We start from the raw sequence: 17725 nt of genomic DNA, 5'->3' as shown, positions 1-17725 counted from the left end.
GTGTCCCGTTAGTGCTTTCTCCTGTTTTACTTCGGTTTGCATTTACCTTTATTTTATCAGGAGACTGTACGCATGATTAGTGCTAGGTGTTATTTCCTTACTTTGCATATCAATTGTACCTGCTGAGTGTTGGACTCACCCCGCCTCCATTGTTGTTATATTTCAGGATGATGCTGTCAGGAGAGAGTTCTAGTTGCTGGTCCCCTGAAGACCCCGAAGACTTATGGATCTTTTGGTTTTGTTTTGCTTCTTATTTGACCATGTTTACACTTGGATTTGTTTGATACCTGGATATTGCATGGATTGTCCTTGTTGATGGATTTTTATTCGGTATGTTTTACTACATGCCTGCCTGGACGGCAGAAGAGGTGAGTTTGTTGGATTTGTGTTTTATGAGTGTAGTGGAGTAGGAAAAATCGGATTTGAGCTTTACGAGTGTAGTTGAGTAGAGTTGATTTCGAGTCAGAGTATTATTGTTCTGTTTACTTGTTATATAAACTGCGTGGAATGTCTGTGATTGTATTTTATTTCTGTTATTATTCCAGCCGCATGTGGCTGAGGTATGTGGATATGTAGAAAGTTTCAGATTGTCCGCCGTACAAGGGAGATGCTGTCGAAATTTCTTCGGACAGGGACTCCTCCGGGGCGTGACATTGTCGGTGCAGCTTTTAGGTATATCGGAGACCTTTTTAGAGCAGCGCGTGAGTACGAAAGTTGTAGCAATTGATGTTCTAAAATTATTGATCGAAGGCCCTTATATAGGCCCATTCCGAGTGCCTGGAACTCCTCCAAGTGCTTGGACCATGTTGACATGGCAACCTCTCATCGAAACTTCATCCACAAAGTTTTATCCACCTCCAAGCACCCAAACCCCCTCTGAACGCTTAGACCATTGACGTGGGCTTAGCCAGTCACGCGCTCACGCAACTCCTCAGCTCCTGGATAACATTTCTAGTTCAGGCGCCTAGACCAGCACCCAGGTGCCTAGCCAGGCACCCGCTAGTCGTAGCTAGTCCAGCTCTGGGCGCCCAAACTCTAAGCGCCCGGACCAACTCCGGGCGTCCGAACACTCTTTTTATTGCTTTTCTTTCCTATAAAAATAAGTTAGTCCAGGCAACAAAAATATATTTTTCCTGTAAAATAAAGTTAGCACAATCAAGCAGGATAGTAATAGTAATTAGATCATGTCTCCTCGAGACTAGGATCTAGTCAAGGTCTCAACTTAAGTTTCCTAAATGGACATAAGCTGGACCAACGCCTATAGTTCCCTCAACCGGGAACTTGTTCTCACTAGATCTCTCCTCCAATTACTTACCTACACTTATCAACTGCAGTCGCTTGACTTTGTTTTTGACCCACAAGATCTTCCTACTAGTTGTCAGGTCCGCAGACCCAACTAGATTTCGGCCAGTTGTCAGGTCCCACGGATCCAATCAGACTTCCTGCCAGATATCAAGTCCCACGGACTTATCTAGATTTCGCACCAACTATCAGGTCCCACGAACCTAGCTGGATTTCAGCCTGGTGTCAGGTCCTCTAGACTCGTCAACTCCTGCACACTTTGATAAGAAATTAGATTACAAACACTAACTTTAATCCATTTTTCATTTATCAAAACCTGAGTTAGCTCATTAGTGTAAATTGCACCAACAAGACGCCCTGCTACAGAAATAAAATGATGGGTGTTCTTCAATCACTCTACAATTCAAGGTTGGCCTATATTCAATGCAAGCTACTAGTAGTGTTTGTTCTATTAGCTTTTCTAGAGTCCATGGAACTATAAAGGAAGTCAATTTGACCAAGTCATCTACTATTTGATTTTCTATCTAAGGAACCTTTTGTATAATTGCTTCTTGGAATCCAACTCTAAGCTTCTCGAATGCCTCTGCATAGAGATTGAGCCGCTCATTATTGATCTCAAAATTTCATGATAATTTCTACGCAGCCAACTGAGAATCTAAATAAATTAATACCTGAGAAGCTCTCACATGTCTGGCGGTTTGTAGACTGACTATCAATGCTTCATATTCTGCTTCATTGTTAGTAGCCCAATAATGCAGCATAACAGATAGTTGCATTTTGTCTTCCTTGGGTGATATCATAAGAATACATATTCCACTACCCTACCAAGTGGATGATCCATCCACGTATATTTTTCAAGTTCCCTCGAGCTCAGGGTTTTGCATTTATGTTATGAAATCAGCTAAGATTTGAGCCTTAATGACTGCTCGGGGTTGATATTGTATCTCGTATTCACTAAGCTCTGTGGTCCACTTAATCAACCTCTCAGAGGATTTTGGGTTGACAAGTACTCAACCCAAAGTGTTGTTCGTAAGTACCATGATTGGGTGAGAAAGGAAATAAGAACGCAACCTCCGAGTAGCTAAGACCAGTTCATATGTTAATTTCTCGAGCATGGTGTAATGACACTCGACTCCTTTTAATAAATGACTTTAAAAGTATACAAGTTATTGATATTTGCCCTCCTTCCTCACCAATACTGATCTGACTGCGAGCTCATTGACTGACAAATACATTCACAAAGGTTCGCCTGCCATTGGCTTAGTAAGTATAGGCAGGATAGACAAATAATTTTTTAACTCCTTAAAAGCTTTGTCATAGTCAGCATCACACTAGAATTTTGTCGCCCAGTAGAAGATCTTAAAAAAGGCAAGCTTCGATCAACCATCGGGAGATGAAGTGAGATAGGGTTGTGATCCGATCGGTCAGTTTTTGCGCTCTCTTCAGATTATGCAGGGGAGTCATGTCTTAGAGGGCTTGAACTTTGCTCGGGTTAGCTTCTATTCCTGACTCGGTTATAATGTAACCCAGGAACCTCTCACTTTTTGCTCCGAACAAACATTTACTGGGGTTGAGTTTCAGTCCGTATCGCCGTAAAATCTGACAGGTTTCTTCCATATCAGTGCATAAGTCGGTCGTCCTGAGAGACTTAATAAGGATGTCATCCACATAAAACTCCATATTTTACCCAATTTTCTTTCGAAACATTTTGTTTATAAGTCATTGGTAAGTAGTACATGCATTCTTTAGTCTGAATAGCATAATATTATAACAATAAGTGCCTTCAACAGTTATGAAGCTAACATTCTCCTGGTCTTCCTTGGTGAGCAGTACTTGATGGTACCCCTGATAGGTGTCCAGCATGCAAATTAGCTTGTAGCCAAAAGTTGAATCTACTACCTGGTCAATTCTTGACAAGCGGTAGTAATCCTTAAGGCATGCTTTGTTGAGCTCCCTGAAGTAAATGCAGATCCTCCATATGTTTCTTGGCTTGGACACCAGGACCACGTTAGCTAACCAGCTTGGGAATTGCACCTCTCGGATGTAGTCAACCTCCAATAATTTGTCTACTTCTGTGCAGATGATCTTATTTTGATCTATTCTAAAATCTCTCTTTCTTTGCTTGACCGATCGGGCTTCAAGGAAGACATGGAGTACGTACTCCATGACCATGTGTTCTCCTTGGGTTCCCAACTAAAAACATCATTGTTACGTCTAAAACACGCAACAAGCTCTTCTTTAAGTTCCAGAGGTAGATTGGCAACTACTTGGGTAGTAGCCTCCGATTGGCCTAGATAAATTTGAACCTCCTCCTTCTCTTCGTACATTAGGGTAGGTGGTGCTTCCCTGATGGCATTGACTTCCATCCGTTGCATCTTTCGGGCGGAGTTAGCTTCGGTTTTGATTATATCAACAAAGAACTTGCGTACTACTAGTTGATCACCTTTGACTTCCTCGACTTGATCATCCACGAGGAATTTTATTTTTTAGCAGAAGCTTAAAACTACTACCTAGGATTCATTTAGGGTCGATCGACCTAAAATGACGTTGTAGGCCAAGGGTGCATCCACGACTATCAAAGTCGATCGACGTGTCCTCATTAGGGGTCCTCCCCTAAGGATATAGTTAACTTTATTTGGTCAAGCAACTGGACTTCATTGCTTATGAACTCATACAAAGGAGTCACCATGAATTGAAGCTCTCAGGTCTATTTACAGTTGCTCAAACACTTGTTTGAAGATGATATTGAATGATCTGCATGTGTCAACAAAAGTACGGTAAATATTATAATTAACTTAATAGCCATGATTATTAAAGTATCATCATGTGGTATTTCCACCCCTTTTAAATTCTTGGGCCCAAAACTAATTTCGAGCCCCTGTACTTTCTCCTGGCTGCAACCGACCGCATGAATCTCCAATCTGCGGGGTTGGAGTCCCTATCCGTTGGATCCCCGACTATCATGTCGATATCGTCCCAGGCAGTGTTATTACAATTCTTAACTTGCCATGTTGGGGGGGGCTCTCGTTGGACCCAAGTGGGAGCCTATGCCCAATTTGCTGGCGGTGGAGCTGTTCTTTGGTGTCGCTCGACCTCTCGCTAGTCTCTTTAGGGCGAGATGCCCGGCCGTTGATAAGGGTGAGGTTAGAGTGCATCGGCGGAATCTTTGATTGTTATTCTGGCAATTTGCCATATTATAATAATTCTAGGTGTCATGAGTGGCTGACTGGCGATATGTGCACCACCGCCGCGAGGTTCCTCGAGGGGGCTTGGGATATTTTTCTCGCTTAGCCTCCACATGCTGCACGACCTGGGGTCGAGGTTTGACGATGAAGCAGGGTCCTCTATGTGGCGGAGCGGGTAATATTTGGCACTCGAGCATTGGAATCGCAGCCGATGCAATGACTTCCTTCTTTCAAGCGACCTTTGCCTCCTCGACATTAATAAACTTGATCGCTCAGTCAAGTAGATGGTAGAAATTCCGTGGATGTCTTCTGATTAGGAACAAAATAAATCATTATCGGTGAGGCATTGGAAGAAGACACTCACTAGAATTTCAATGGTGGCTGTAGAGACATCCATAGCCACCTGATTGAATTTTTTTTATGTAGACCCTGAGTGTCTCCTTGGGTCTCTATTTGAGCGAAAAAAAGCTCAGAGGAGTCTTCTGGTAATGATGACTATTGGCGAAATGATGAAGAAAAACCTTGCAGAAATCCCTGAAACAATGGATGGAGTCTGTCGGCATTCGCTTAAACTATCTTTGTGTCGAGCCGACCAGTGTGGTAAGGAACACTCGGTATTTTACACAGTTTGTATGTTAATGCAGGAGGGCAGCATTCTCAAATTTAAGGAGGTGGTCCTCAGAATCAGTTGACCCTAAGTATTCACCTATTATCAAGGGCTGATAATGTTTTGACAACTTATTTTCTAGCACCCCTTGAGAGAGCGGGGTGCTAATCTGCTCAGGAGAGCTACATGTTGTAGGGGCCTTCCCCTTGCGCCTGTTTCGGACAAGTGCTTCTCCAGAAGATTCTTGATGTAGTCCTTCTTAGCCCATGTACTCGGGTGGCATACGGAAGAGCGCTCGATGATGCAAGATTGGTGAATGAGACGCGGGAGGTAAATGGGTGGGGACTTCCTCCCAAGTTCCTCTTTCCCTTTGATGTGCTATTGTAGATGCTACGAGATTAGGTGGTGACAGCATGCCACCAGTAGCTACTTGTTGTTGTTGTTGCGCTAGTTTCTGTGCTCGGGCGTTGATGAGTATCTCTAGATCTTCTTGTGTTAAGATGACAGTGGTGGATCGTTCAACTTCTTTCATCTCTGATCTTTAGATTCAGACGAAAGTTCCCACAAACGGCGCCAAATTTGATCATATCTAAAAATTATAGAGATGGTGCGTTGGTTACGATGACTTGGTCGTTGACTAAGAGAAGACTTTTTACTCCACAGAGAGGCTTCTTTTCGATCCTGCGCACACGGAAATGAGCAAACAAAACATCAGCACTCAAAAATTAGGGAGGGTAGTCCCTAGTGAAGGTCCTCCGACGCTCGAGTTAGTACAATTTCGAATGGGTGAATGAAGAACTGTAGAGAACATGCGCGCGAGAGTAAGCTTCAGATATTCAGAGAATGTATCTTCCCAACGGAGATGACCCCCTTTATATACCACCTCTCATAACTTCCACAATCATGAGGTGACGAAGTATGTCAGAGGTTGTTAAGTAAAGGAAAGTGTACAACCTAGGCAATGTGCAATAATTGTCCAAGGAATCTTCCGTTTACTTATATATATACCTCTTTTGTCGTTTATAGCTTATGTCGTTGCTGAGGTTGTTGAAGTAATATGCTGTCATAAATAGTCTGCTAATGAGAAATATGATGATCCCTAAAGAAGATTCCAGAAAAATATTCTTTGACACATAGTTGTTAATCTGACAAGTTATGATTCTCTACTCATGATATCAGCTAAGTATATTCTGCCCGACCTATAACGTAGGTCGTCTTTATGTCTATCCTTGCATTAAGCTATTTTATTATGTATTGAATGTTATTATAAATCTGTTCGGAAAATAATATGCTGCATTGGGCATACTGGAAGTTCATTCAAAAAGCCATATAACGAATTGTGCGTGCTGAAAATCCATTTGGGAATCAATATGAAGTTGAGTGTCTTACGTCCGACCGACCTTTTATTTGGTCAGGTATGCATAGAGAGATTTATGTGACTAAGTACCTTAAGCCCAACTGTCCTTTTATCTGGCTGAGCATGCATAGAGAGATTTATGAGGCTAAGTGTCTTAAGCTCGGCCAACCTTTTATTTGACCGAGATGCATAGAGAGAGATTTGTGAGAATTGAGAAGACCAACCATTATTCTGACCAGACCAATGGCTAGTCGATTGCGAGGTGGGTCAGACTTTCCGACCGGCCTATAAGACCAGTCGTTTTTAATCCGATCAGACACGCTATCTTTTCAGCTCAAGAGCAAAGCCCTAAACCCCTTATGTTCAACCGGCTTAAGAGTCAATTGTCACTCTCCCGAACGACTTGTAATCCGGTCGGGCTAAACCTGAAAGCTTTAACGTTGAACAAACAATCAAGCCAGGTGGAGAATGTTCTCTTCCCTTGACTTTAGCCGCCACGTCACCTTGACTTTAACCGTCATGTTACTTTTACTGTGACCACCTTGTCACTTTAACTTTGACCATCATGTCATCTTCTAGGTCCGCTCGTTACATCTGGTGTCAACTACTACTTCTAAAAACAACATAATTTGTTTCTGTTGTAACGGTGCGCCAAGGAGATCAAAGGGAGTGGCCAGTCAATGGCAGTAGAAACAGGAACTCCAAGCGGATTAAAATGCAGCGGCAGAAGAAGTTGACTTACCTCATAATTGAGAGTATCATAAGGAAGTTCGGATGGACTGCCAACAATTCTCCTGAGCTGAACTGGCAAGGTGTGTAGATCATCTGTCTTCATTCAGCAGAGAAGCATATCCATGGTCTACACTTGGCTAGAACAAGCACTTGCCGTTATATAATTTCAATTTGACCATGTCACAAACAGCATTGAAAAAAATTATTTAGTTTAGTTTGCTTAAATACAGGTTCTTGAGTAGTTTACCAAGTGGGAGGTCTGCTGGATGAATTAAGAATATAATTAGATGAGTTCTAAAATTTTATGGTACCATCTGTGAAATCATAGAACAACATAGGAGACGACGAACGATTCTTTGTGAGCATGTAGTCAAGAGGAAGCTTCTCCTTGCAGACGAATCCTTTTGCTACCAGCTCCTTCAGCTAATGCGTTGCTTTCAGCTTCTACTGAACACCTCCTATAAGGCTTAAACCCTGATTGATGAACCTTGCGCTTTTCATGTACTATATACATTTCTTCCTTTGACTTGTCGCCTTGTTGGTTCAGATTAGTTGAACAACATACGGTGTTCTTGTGATTAACTTTTGATTCACTGGTTTCCTTCTTTCTCAAAGTGGTAGCTTTCTCAGTTTGTGGAGGTGAAAAACTTTGTGGAAGTACTTCTCGATCAAACAATGCTTGGAAGGCTAGTCGACCCTAACAAAAACAAGATATAGTAGATATTTAGTGATACATACTTGAATGTCCAATTGATTAATGGGGTTAACAAGAAATTATCATATTACAACCTCTGAAGAGACCTTCAAGGATTCATTTAAACTTCCGCTACTTCTGAGCCTGTAATTGTTGAACCCACATTTTGAAAAATTGTCGTAGTCTTTTTTCCCCTCGTCATTCACTTTTTCATGTTTCTTCTCCATGGTGTATGTTTCTACTTCACTACTTGATGCCGTATTGGATCCACAAGAAGAGCGATCCACTTTCTTCTGATTCATAGCCTTATCTAAATCAGAAGATCTGTGAGCTGCTAATGTCTTTATCTTGCTGGATCCAGTGTCTTTAAGTTCCTTAGAAATCTCATCTCTTCCATCACAATCATCAGAGCCAGAAGAAGACGATGACATTGATTTAGAAGAGGCATGCTGAGGTTTTATAGCCTCAGACTTATGTTGATCTTCAATTTGCTGCATCTCTTTTGGAAAATTGTCATCAGCTGTAACATGAACTGGAAGTGATATGCCTGTACAGGGAACATTTATGTTTGGAGGAGAAAATGCAAAACCAGCAAGAGGAGGAAAACACGGCAATAGACCCTGAGTTGCCCACCAAGCAGCTGCAGCAGAAACTGTAGCAGCAGCTATAGCCTCCAAGCTTGGAGTTGGATTCATATGTGCATTATGAGCTTCTGGGATATACTGGGTTGAAGGAAGCACTGTAGATGGGCAGAATGATGCGGCAAGGTTTGCTGCAGCATGAACTGCTGGATTTTGTAGCAAGGTAGAAACAATAAGACTTGGAAATGTGGATGAGTTGAAGAATGACCTATACACATCTTGATCATCGTGGAGATGGGTAAGAGGTACAGAGGCTGTATGCGGCTGATGAAAATAACTGATTGTCGATGCATCCTGGACTGGTATAGTAGAAGCCAGGCTTCCATTTGCTTCGTCACCTACTTGGTCAGTTAGTGAAAAAGGGTTCTGGCTATCAGATGCATCAATTTGCATGCTCTGTCTACAATTGCTAACATGCATAGTAGACTTATTTGCATTGGCTTGATCACCTTTAGATGAATCTAGTATTGTGAGCCCTTCAAGTTTTGATGTTTTTCCTTCATCTTCTAGACCCAAATTGCTTTGCTGCTGTGAAAACTTTCTTAGGCGTCCTTCAGTTTCTTCTTCTATAAAAGATTTACTATTTTCAAGAGGAGCTGAAGACTTGTTAGTTGCAATCTTCTCCGCCATTATCTCCTTAGTAGTTGGCAAGAATTCAATAAATGCACTATGGCTGGAAGAGATCTTGTTTAAAGAAGAGATGGAATTAGATTTTGCATCTTTAAATGCATTAACAACTTCTGAGCAATTGGCATCTTCTGAAATCCTTTTTCTTGATAATTTCTGTATTGCCATTAACTTCTAATCAAAGCAGCTAACAAATATTTAAGTTTTGGAAAATGCACAGATCTATTAATTTCATGAAAACCTAGAAAAACAAGTGGTTACCTCTCCAGAAGAATCACTTTTGATGTCTATTACTTGATTTTCGCCAAGGAGAGGCATTGATTTTTCTGGTTTTCTGCTCATTGCTTCTTCCAAAGCGAGAGTGCCAATGCTGGACTTTCTTGGATATGGACTGCTTGATTTTCTTTTAGGTCTTGGAGGAGGTATATCTATATCATGAACTTGTCCTGGGGCAATACCTTTCTCAACTGCTTCTTTTTCAAGCTGTAATTTTACTTGGTTTAGCCGTAGTCTTGTTTTTTTTTTTTTTCTATCAACTGTTTAGAACCCAAAATCTATATTTCTTTACTATGAACAAAAAGTGCTATAGGAGAGATAAAAATAACCACGCAATTTGGAATTGTAGGAATTGAGTTGTCTACCAAAAATAGAAAGGCATGTAGTAACACAGTAGTTCGTCTCCAAGTTCAATTGCCTAGATTGGACCATGCTAGCCATGGAGGTCGCCCATATAGAGCCAATCATTGGATATACAAAGCTTGATGTGAGTTGGGCCAATATATCTTGTTGAAGCAAGACCTAAGTCTGAAATCAAACCAACAAATTTTAATGCAAAAAGCCCTACCAGGCCTTTTTTTCTCCAAGAAGAGCCTGAAGTCTCCTCTTTAAAAGGTTTGAATCGAGTATGTTGTGAAAAATCTCTACCAAGGGTCCTGGAGACTGCACTATGGATGATGATAGGTACCCTATAATAGAAATTTGTGGATATATGAGCCATTTAAGTTGATCTCAAATACCAGATTATACCCTATGGTGATTTTGGCGAGTTTATATGTTTCACCTCTGAGTACCAGCTCTCACCTTCTATGCACTTAGCAAATTACATCATCTAATTATAAGGTACAACAAATAAACATACATAATTGTTGCCCAAACATATTTTCTGAAAAATCATAAGTTCAAAATATAATTTTATACCAAAAAGATATTCATTAGCTTGCATTCTCATATTCAAGTATTGCTACATCTCACTCCTAAGTCCTAACTAATCATATTTCAAATATATAGATATTTTTTGGCACTTAAAAATGGTCAGTGTCATATAAGTATTTATTAGCTTTCATTCTCTGTGTAGACATCACTATAACTTTACTAATAACATTTCTAGTAACATTCTTACAGTGTTAGGAAAGTGCAAAACCATATTTTGATGGTACGACAGAGATACCTGTTGGGTTTTGATTCCATTAGTAGGCATCACAATCTCACTAGCTTAATTTTCAATATTTCCATATTTTTGTTGGCCCTATAAAAATGCAAAATCTATTATGTGCCAAAAGGTATATGAACATCCATTCTCATATGAAAATATCTCCACATCTCACCGGACAACACTTGGAGTGTATATTAGGGTCTACCAAACCAGATTAAATCAGTCCAATATTTTTCTTTTGAATTAACTGGAGCATTCATTGATCGTCTAAGTACATATCCGTACTATCTTAAACGTGTCTCCTAGAATTTTTCCTCAATAGGCGCAATCCGACTTTCTCTCTAATATTTTAATTTCTTGTTCTGTCTATTCTTGTATGTATGTTCGCACATCCACCTTAACATCCTTATCTCTAAAACTCTCATCTTTTGCTCATGTGCTTGCGTTATAGCTCAATATTTAGTTCCATATAACATAGTAGGTTTAACCATCGTTTTGTAAAACTTTCCTTTAAGTTTTATAGATACTTTATGATCACAAATAATATATGACACTCCCCTCCATTTCCCGCTAAAATTTGAGTTTATCATTTACTCCTTCACGTGTCTCGTTTATCAAAACAATATCTGTAAACTTTATGTATCATGGTACTGTATCTTGGATGTGTCCAGTAAGTTTATTCATGACTAGTGTAAAAAGATAGGGACTTAGAGCTGATCCTTGATATAACTCTATTTTTATGGGAAACGCTTCAGTTAATCCACCTAAAGTCTTCACACTTGTCATTACATTCTCATATATATCTTTAATTAGTTCAATATACGCTATACTAACAACTTTCTTTTTTAGCATTTCTATATAATTTTCTTTGGAACTCTATCATAAGTTTTTTTAGGTCGATGAATACTATGTGTAAGTCTTGCTTACTTTTCAATTAGTTGCATAGCTTCTATTGTCGACCTCCAAGTATAAATCCAGATTGATTTTCGATCACCGTTATCTTCTTCGTTAGTCTTATTTCTATTAAGTTTGAATTATATGATAAAAATTTAAATTTCTATACTTATTTGACTTACTTAAATTGGCCGACCCCACCTAATGGGATAAAACTTAGTTGTTGTTGTATTTGACTTACTTAAATTACTTAAATTAAGTTAGTCATCTAAACGTTTATTAAAAAGTTGATGAAAATACCTCTTCCATCGTTCTTTTATTTCCTCGTTATTTACTAGTACCCTATTACATTCAGCTTTAATACATCTTATTTCAATAAGATCTCTTATCTTCCTCTTTCTCATTTTAGCTATTATACAAATGTTTCTTTCTTCTTTTGTATCCAATATTTGATACAAACATTTAAAAGTTTCATTCATAATTTCATTCACTATTTTTTTTTTGCCTCTCTCTTGACTACTGTATATTGTTTTAAATTTTTCTCGTTCTTAAAAATATATAATTTCTTATAAGCTATTCATTTTTCTTAACTTTTTCATGTACTTTATCATTCCACCACCAAAATTTTTTTACTTGGTAATGCACGTCCCTTTGACTCATCAAGTACACTCTTGGCTACTATTTTTTTACTTGTAATCATACTCAATCCTTAACTATGTTTTTCTTCCCCTTCTTTAACTTCCACCATTTAATTATAGGAGTCGTGCATATTTTCCTTCTATTGATACTATATTTGAGATATATATCGAACACTACTAACCTATGATGGGTAGTTAAATTTTCTCGAGAAATGACCTTTGCAATTTTTATAAATTTTTTTATCATTCTTCCTAACTATAAGAAAGTCAATTTGCGATTTATTATTTCCACTTTTGAACATGACTAAGTGTTATTCTTTTTTCTTAAAAATGTATTAGCTAGTATAAAGTCATATGCTATCGCAAAATTCAATATAATTTTCCCTTCTTCATTTTTTGTTCCAAACTCATAACCTCGTATACCCTATAATATTCCTTATTTCACTTCTACATGCCCATTTAGATCTCCTCCTATTAAAATCATAACAGTTGGCAGAATATTTTGTAACATATCATCTAGATTGTCCAAAAATCTAGATTTGGTATGTTCATCTAATCCTATTTAAGGTGCATATATGTTAATTACATTAATAGCTTCTTTCGCCACTACTATCTTGAGAGCTATAATCATATCCCCTTTCTAACTACTTCTACTACTTTGTCCTTTAGCGAATTATTGACAACAATATCTACTCCATTTTTTATTTACTCTTTCCTGTGTACCATAACTTAAAATCTTGATTATCTATCATTTTTATCTTCTCTCCTACCCATTGTCTCTTGTACACATAAAATATTAATTCTTCTCCTAATTATCGTATTGACTACCTCCATTGCTTTACTAGAGAGCGTTTTTATATTTCATGTTCCAAATTTTAAACTATTAATTTTTCTATAATATTTGTTTTCCCCGTATGAGAACTCTTGTATATTTAACACTACACCGAAGTTCTCATGGAGATATAGTGGTCCTTATTGATACGTTCCAGTCAAACCCTACAACGTGAACTCTTGCATATTTAACACTACATTCGAGTTCTCATGGAGATGTAACGGTCCTTGCCAACCCTATTACAGTCAGACCCTGCAACGCGTTCCTTTCGGAGAACATTCTAGCATTAACACAATAATTTGATGGATTCATTCATTGAATATTTATCTGAAAGTCCACGCTGACTAGCAACCTAACGCGTAACCCTCGCCCTTTCTCAACCGGGCTTGGGACCGGCTATGGCGGGGTTTGGTTGAACAAAATTAAAATCAAATTAAAATTATTGACTTGGTTTTGGTTGAACAGAATTTACTTCTAAACATCATTTTTTTTAGTTTTACTATTAAATTATAAGTTCCATGTAAAAAATTATTATGTCTTTATTACTTTGTGATTTTGCAAACTAAATTTTATTAGTAAGGTGTAAGAATGTCTACATAAAGTTACTTGGGAATAAAACCATGTATTTTGCACTTACCATAGTGCCAAAAATGTGAAAACATTAAACACATCATTAGTGAGGCCTACTGATTCTTACATATAAAAATTAAAGCCAATTGATATCTCTATGGCATAAAATCATGTTTAGACTAAATGATTTGTACAAAACTATGTTCTGGCAAAGGTCACTTTTGTGCAAACCAAAGTTATAGTGTTTTACAATCCATTTTAAAGATGTGTTAAGTTGGTAGAGGGAGGATTTTACTTCTCAAGAGATCAAGGATTCAAATCTCATAAAGGAGAACATTTTCAGTTTCTATTTAACATAATAAATTTCTCCAATCAATAAGTTACTTTAGTGAAACTTAAACCGACAATTAGCGGTGAACTCCGACAAGGTTTGGCCAACTTCAATGACCTATGAGATTTCAACAACAGTCAAGGTTATTTTTAAAAAATCATTCTAAAGAAACCCTATTTGGGTTTTTTTTTCCTCAAAAAGAGGGATCTTCCATTCCTTTTTTTGTTCAAACAATTAGGATATTTTCAGGTTCCCAAGATTTTTTTCCAATCCTGACACCATAGGAAACCAACAATGCACAAGCTCATATTTACAACTTTATAATAAATATAACAAAAAAAAATTAAATAATAGGAAAATACTAAATGCAAATAAGAAAATTACATTTTAGAATAAAAATTGCTTAAAATATAAGTACTATCCTATGTGTTAAAATGTTGCAAGCCTGTAATCACAATAGACCGTAAGGTGTTTTATGTGATTATAAAGTACCTCCAAAACTTAAAGAAAAGTCTTACAAAATGGCGGTTAGACCTGCTATGTTATATGACGAATGTTAAGTTATGACTTGAGCATAAGCAGATAATGAGAGTTAAAGAGATGAGAATGTTAAGATAGATGTGTGGACATACCAAGATGAACAGAATAAGAAATGAGAGCATTAGAGAGAAAGTCGGAGTTGTATCTATAGAGTGAAAAATTTGAGAGACGCATTTAAGATGGTACAGACATGTACTTAAACAGTCAATAAATGCTCCAGTTAGGCAATATGAAACCAATACGCACATCAAATGAGGAAGACCAAAAAAGACTTGGTTTGCAATAATAAAACAAGATAAAATTTAGTTAAGTATAGATGATGATATAGTAGGGATAGAGCCTAATGATGTAGAATGATCCATATAACCAACCCACCTAGTGGCATAAGTCTTAGTGGTTGTTGTTGTAGTATACGTATGCGGTATGCCCAAGCCCAGATTGAAAATTTGGCCTTAAAATATTTTCAGAACCCTTGAAACTAATAATGATCTTAATAATCTTCCTCTTAGATCTATATACAAACTGACAGCTAAAATGTATTATGTGAAGTGTGTTTATTTACAAGTTGATAACAGTGCATGTAAGATGCAAGAAGACGAGCATTTCTGCCAAGCACCCAACAAATCAAGGCATGTGGCAAACATTAAGGTAGTGACCACCAAAGAAATTAATAAAGACGGTCGCAAAAAAATAGACATAACTTGCATGTTGATAATTAAGAGAAAACATCATAAAAGAAGAAAATTAAAGAAAAATTTATATGGATAATGTTAAAACTTACCTGTAAATTTTATTCAACATGGGAACACTGCATCTTATAAGTACCGTGGCTCCTGTTTTCTCTCTTTCAAAATGATTGCCCATGAATTGACTATATATCTGGTTAATGATGCCTTCTAAGTATGATCAAAGAGAAAGGCCCTCTGAGAGCACATACTATAGTCTGTTTAATATTATATGACAAGATTCAGTGACTAGGTATGTCCTTAAAAGGCAGAATGATCTATGCAAGATATTTATAAGCACCATCTCTTGACCTAGAAATCATAGTCAACTCTTCTGGATTTAGTAGTTCTTCTCCAGTAAAAGAATACTGTGGCAGAAGAAATGGCAAGATGCCTTCTTTGTGATGGCAAACCTAGCGGATAAATAAGACTTATGTGATAATATTCCTTCTTTGTAATAAAAATAAAAATAAATAACTAGAATACTTAATAAGTAGTCCAATGAAATCAATAGTATCGCGTGATCGATAATTGATCTTTGACAAAAACGCTTTGAGAAACCAAAATATGACCACTATGAATCTTGATAAAGACAATGGGTTTAAGTGCGATACAACAAAATTAATTGTAATCATATGCCCCATTAATTGGATTTTACCAAACCGTACCCATCACTATTTTTCTTCCTATTTTACCCTTTCAATTTCAAAATTCCTTTCAAAACTTATTTCTTTCAATTTCTGCAAGCTAATTTCCAGAGTAGATTACAGCATGAATTTTACTAAGAATTAGCTTGTCGGAGTTCCTTTACACTTAATTTTCAGTTTGCAATATCTCTCAACCTAATGGTGCGTAAATGTAAGTGACCTAAATTTTTAAGAAAAACTTCAATAGTAAGAACTCAAGCATGATTCTCAAGCTTGATTCAAGTGTCCTGAGACTAGCAGGTAAAGAATCCAAGCAAATTTAGATTGATAGATATACATGAAATCGACTAGCAACCATGCAAGCTTAAGGCGGATCTACATTTAAGGCAAAGTGATGGGGCAAACCGGCCAGTATCTTAAAATTGGTAGCCTGAGCAAAGAACCAAATTAATTTCAGTGTACATGGTACATACTGACTACAACTCTTGAGTAAGTGAATGATTATTCAGGCTCATGTGGAACAATTTCACTATCAGAGAGTGTTTCCAGACAAGTAAAGTCTTTCAAGAAGTAACTGCAACAACAGAGAAATTACCCTTCTAGTTGAATTAAGCAACCATCAAAATATCCCCTCTATAAAAGAAACCTAAAACATTAGTAATCAGTGGATTCCACTTATGGATGTGTATAAAAGAAACTGACCTTGGTGAAGAACTTTTGTGCATGACTCCTAATTTGTACTGCCGTCTTTGTGCCAATATGTTCTGTAACAAGCCCCATAAACCAAGAAAAAAAGTTGATAGATTAATCGGTGATGAATTTCCACTTACTGCTACAAATAACAGCAATGTTTTTGTTATCCTTTCTACTTGATATGCGGCAGTAAGGACACTAGGAACTCGACTTTGAAAAAAAAAATCAGGGGAGAAAAGGCTATATTCAGTAAAATGCCATCACGATCAAATATCCACGAACCTTCAATGCGTTGCCATGCTCTCCCATAGAGTTTCAAAGCTTCAAGAAAGCGGGTGTGCTCTTCCTGAGTCCACTTCTCCCTTTGCTTAGTGATCGTATACGGCTTCCTTTTCTACATGACAAGACCTTTATGCATGTATTCAAAGGGGGAAAAAATACAAATTGAGACGTCTGTGATCCCAGACCTTAATAACACTCAACTCTTCATCGGAGGAGTTCCCTTCCATACTCTTATCTCGAATCGATGAAGCAGCGCGAACAAAAAACAAATCCACCCTCAATTTCTCCAACCAGATGCTCGATTTGGAGCAGCAGGTGTCTCACTAAAGCCACATCACCGTCATCTAACAGCACACAAGAAGAACTCCGAAATAAGAGGAAATAAAGTGACTTACCTCCTGATCCCAATCAGTCCAGTCGCCTTGATCTACACCCAAAAGAAAACAAGAGATCGACAACAAAAGAGGGGCCGACAACTGAAACCTTAGGTAGCAGAAGCTCGAAAACACCTCAGGCAACAACTATGGGGCATCACGAGCACTAAGCCATCCCCACTAAAAGCCTCTTCTGCATGCTAGAGTAAATCAGATACGAAACCTAGAGGGAGGAAGAGAGACGAAGCGTTGACTTACCTCGGATGGAAGCGGAGGTCGACGGCAATGGCGACCGGAGAAGGAAGAAGCGGCGGCCGTGAGCGGAGGCGGCCTAGTCTCCTCGACGGGTTCCGGAGCAATCTCAGCCACGAATTTTCTCGCGGCTTTCCTCAACCCTCAGCAATAATAAATGAAAACGAAATTTAAATGAAATATATGGAGGAGAAGTTTAATTAATTATTTTTTTTAATTAATAATTCCGTTTTTTTTTTTGTGGCTGACAGCAGCAGCAGAGAGTGCCTGCAAGAGACTATGCTACGTGGGAGCCATTTGGTGGTTAGGATGCTTGCGCGCGCCGCCGCACGAAGAAGTTCTTATGCGGAGATAGATCCTTCGTCGGACA

General features: G+C 38.1%; 1 protein-coding gene across 4 annotated transcripts; it reads right to left on the bottom strand.

Annotated features, from left to right (window-relative positions):
* Positions 1–7375: 7375 nt before the first annotated feature.
* Positions 7376–17505, bottom strand: LOC122031104 (protein LHY-like). 4 transcript variants are annotated; one of them, XM_042590184.1, is made up of 8 exons: positions 17362–17505; positions 17125–17296; positions 16915–17052; positions 16730–16841; positions 16457–16518; positions 9407–9628; positions 7973–9319; positions 7376–7880 (listed from the first exon to the last, which is right to left on the bottom strand). In XM_042590184.1, the coding sequence occupies exons 3-8, from the start codon at positions 16954–16956 to the stop codon at positions 7554–7556; spliced, it is 2112 nt and encodes a 703-aa protein (XP_042446118.1). In that variant the 5' UTR covers positions 16957–17052; positions 17125–17296; positions 17362–17505; the 3' UTR covers positions 7376–7553. The 4 variants fall into 4 exon arrangements, with proteins under 4 accessions (XP_042446118.1, XP_042446121.1, XP_042446120.1 ...); XM_042590187.1 differs by having other exon boundaries at positions 7973–9301; XM_042590186.1 differs by having other exon boundaries at positions 17125–17293.
* Positions 17506–17725: the final 220 nt, after the last annotated feature.

This window comes from Zingiber officinale, chromosome 11A (assembly GCF_018446385.1).
Source record: "Zingiber officinale cultivar Zhangliang chromosome 11A, Zo_v1.1, whole genome shotgun sequence".
Taxonomy (NCBI): domain Eukaryota; kingdom Viridiplantae; phylum Streptophyta; class Magnoliopsida; order Zingiberales; family Zingiberaceae; genus Zingiber; species Zingiber officinale.
The sequence above is the reverse complement of the archived record's forward strand: the minus strand, read 5'-3'. Positions and strand labels throughout refer to the sequence as shown.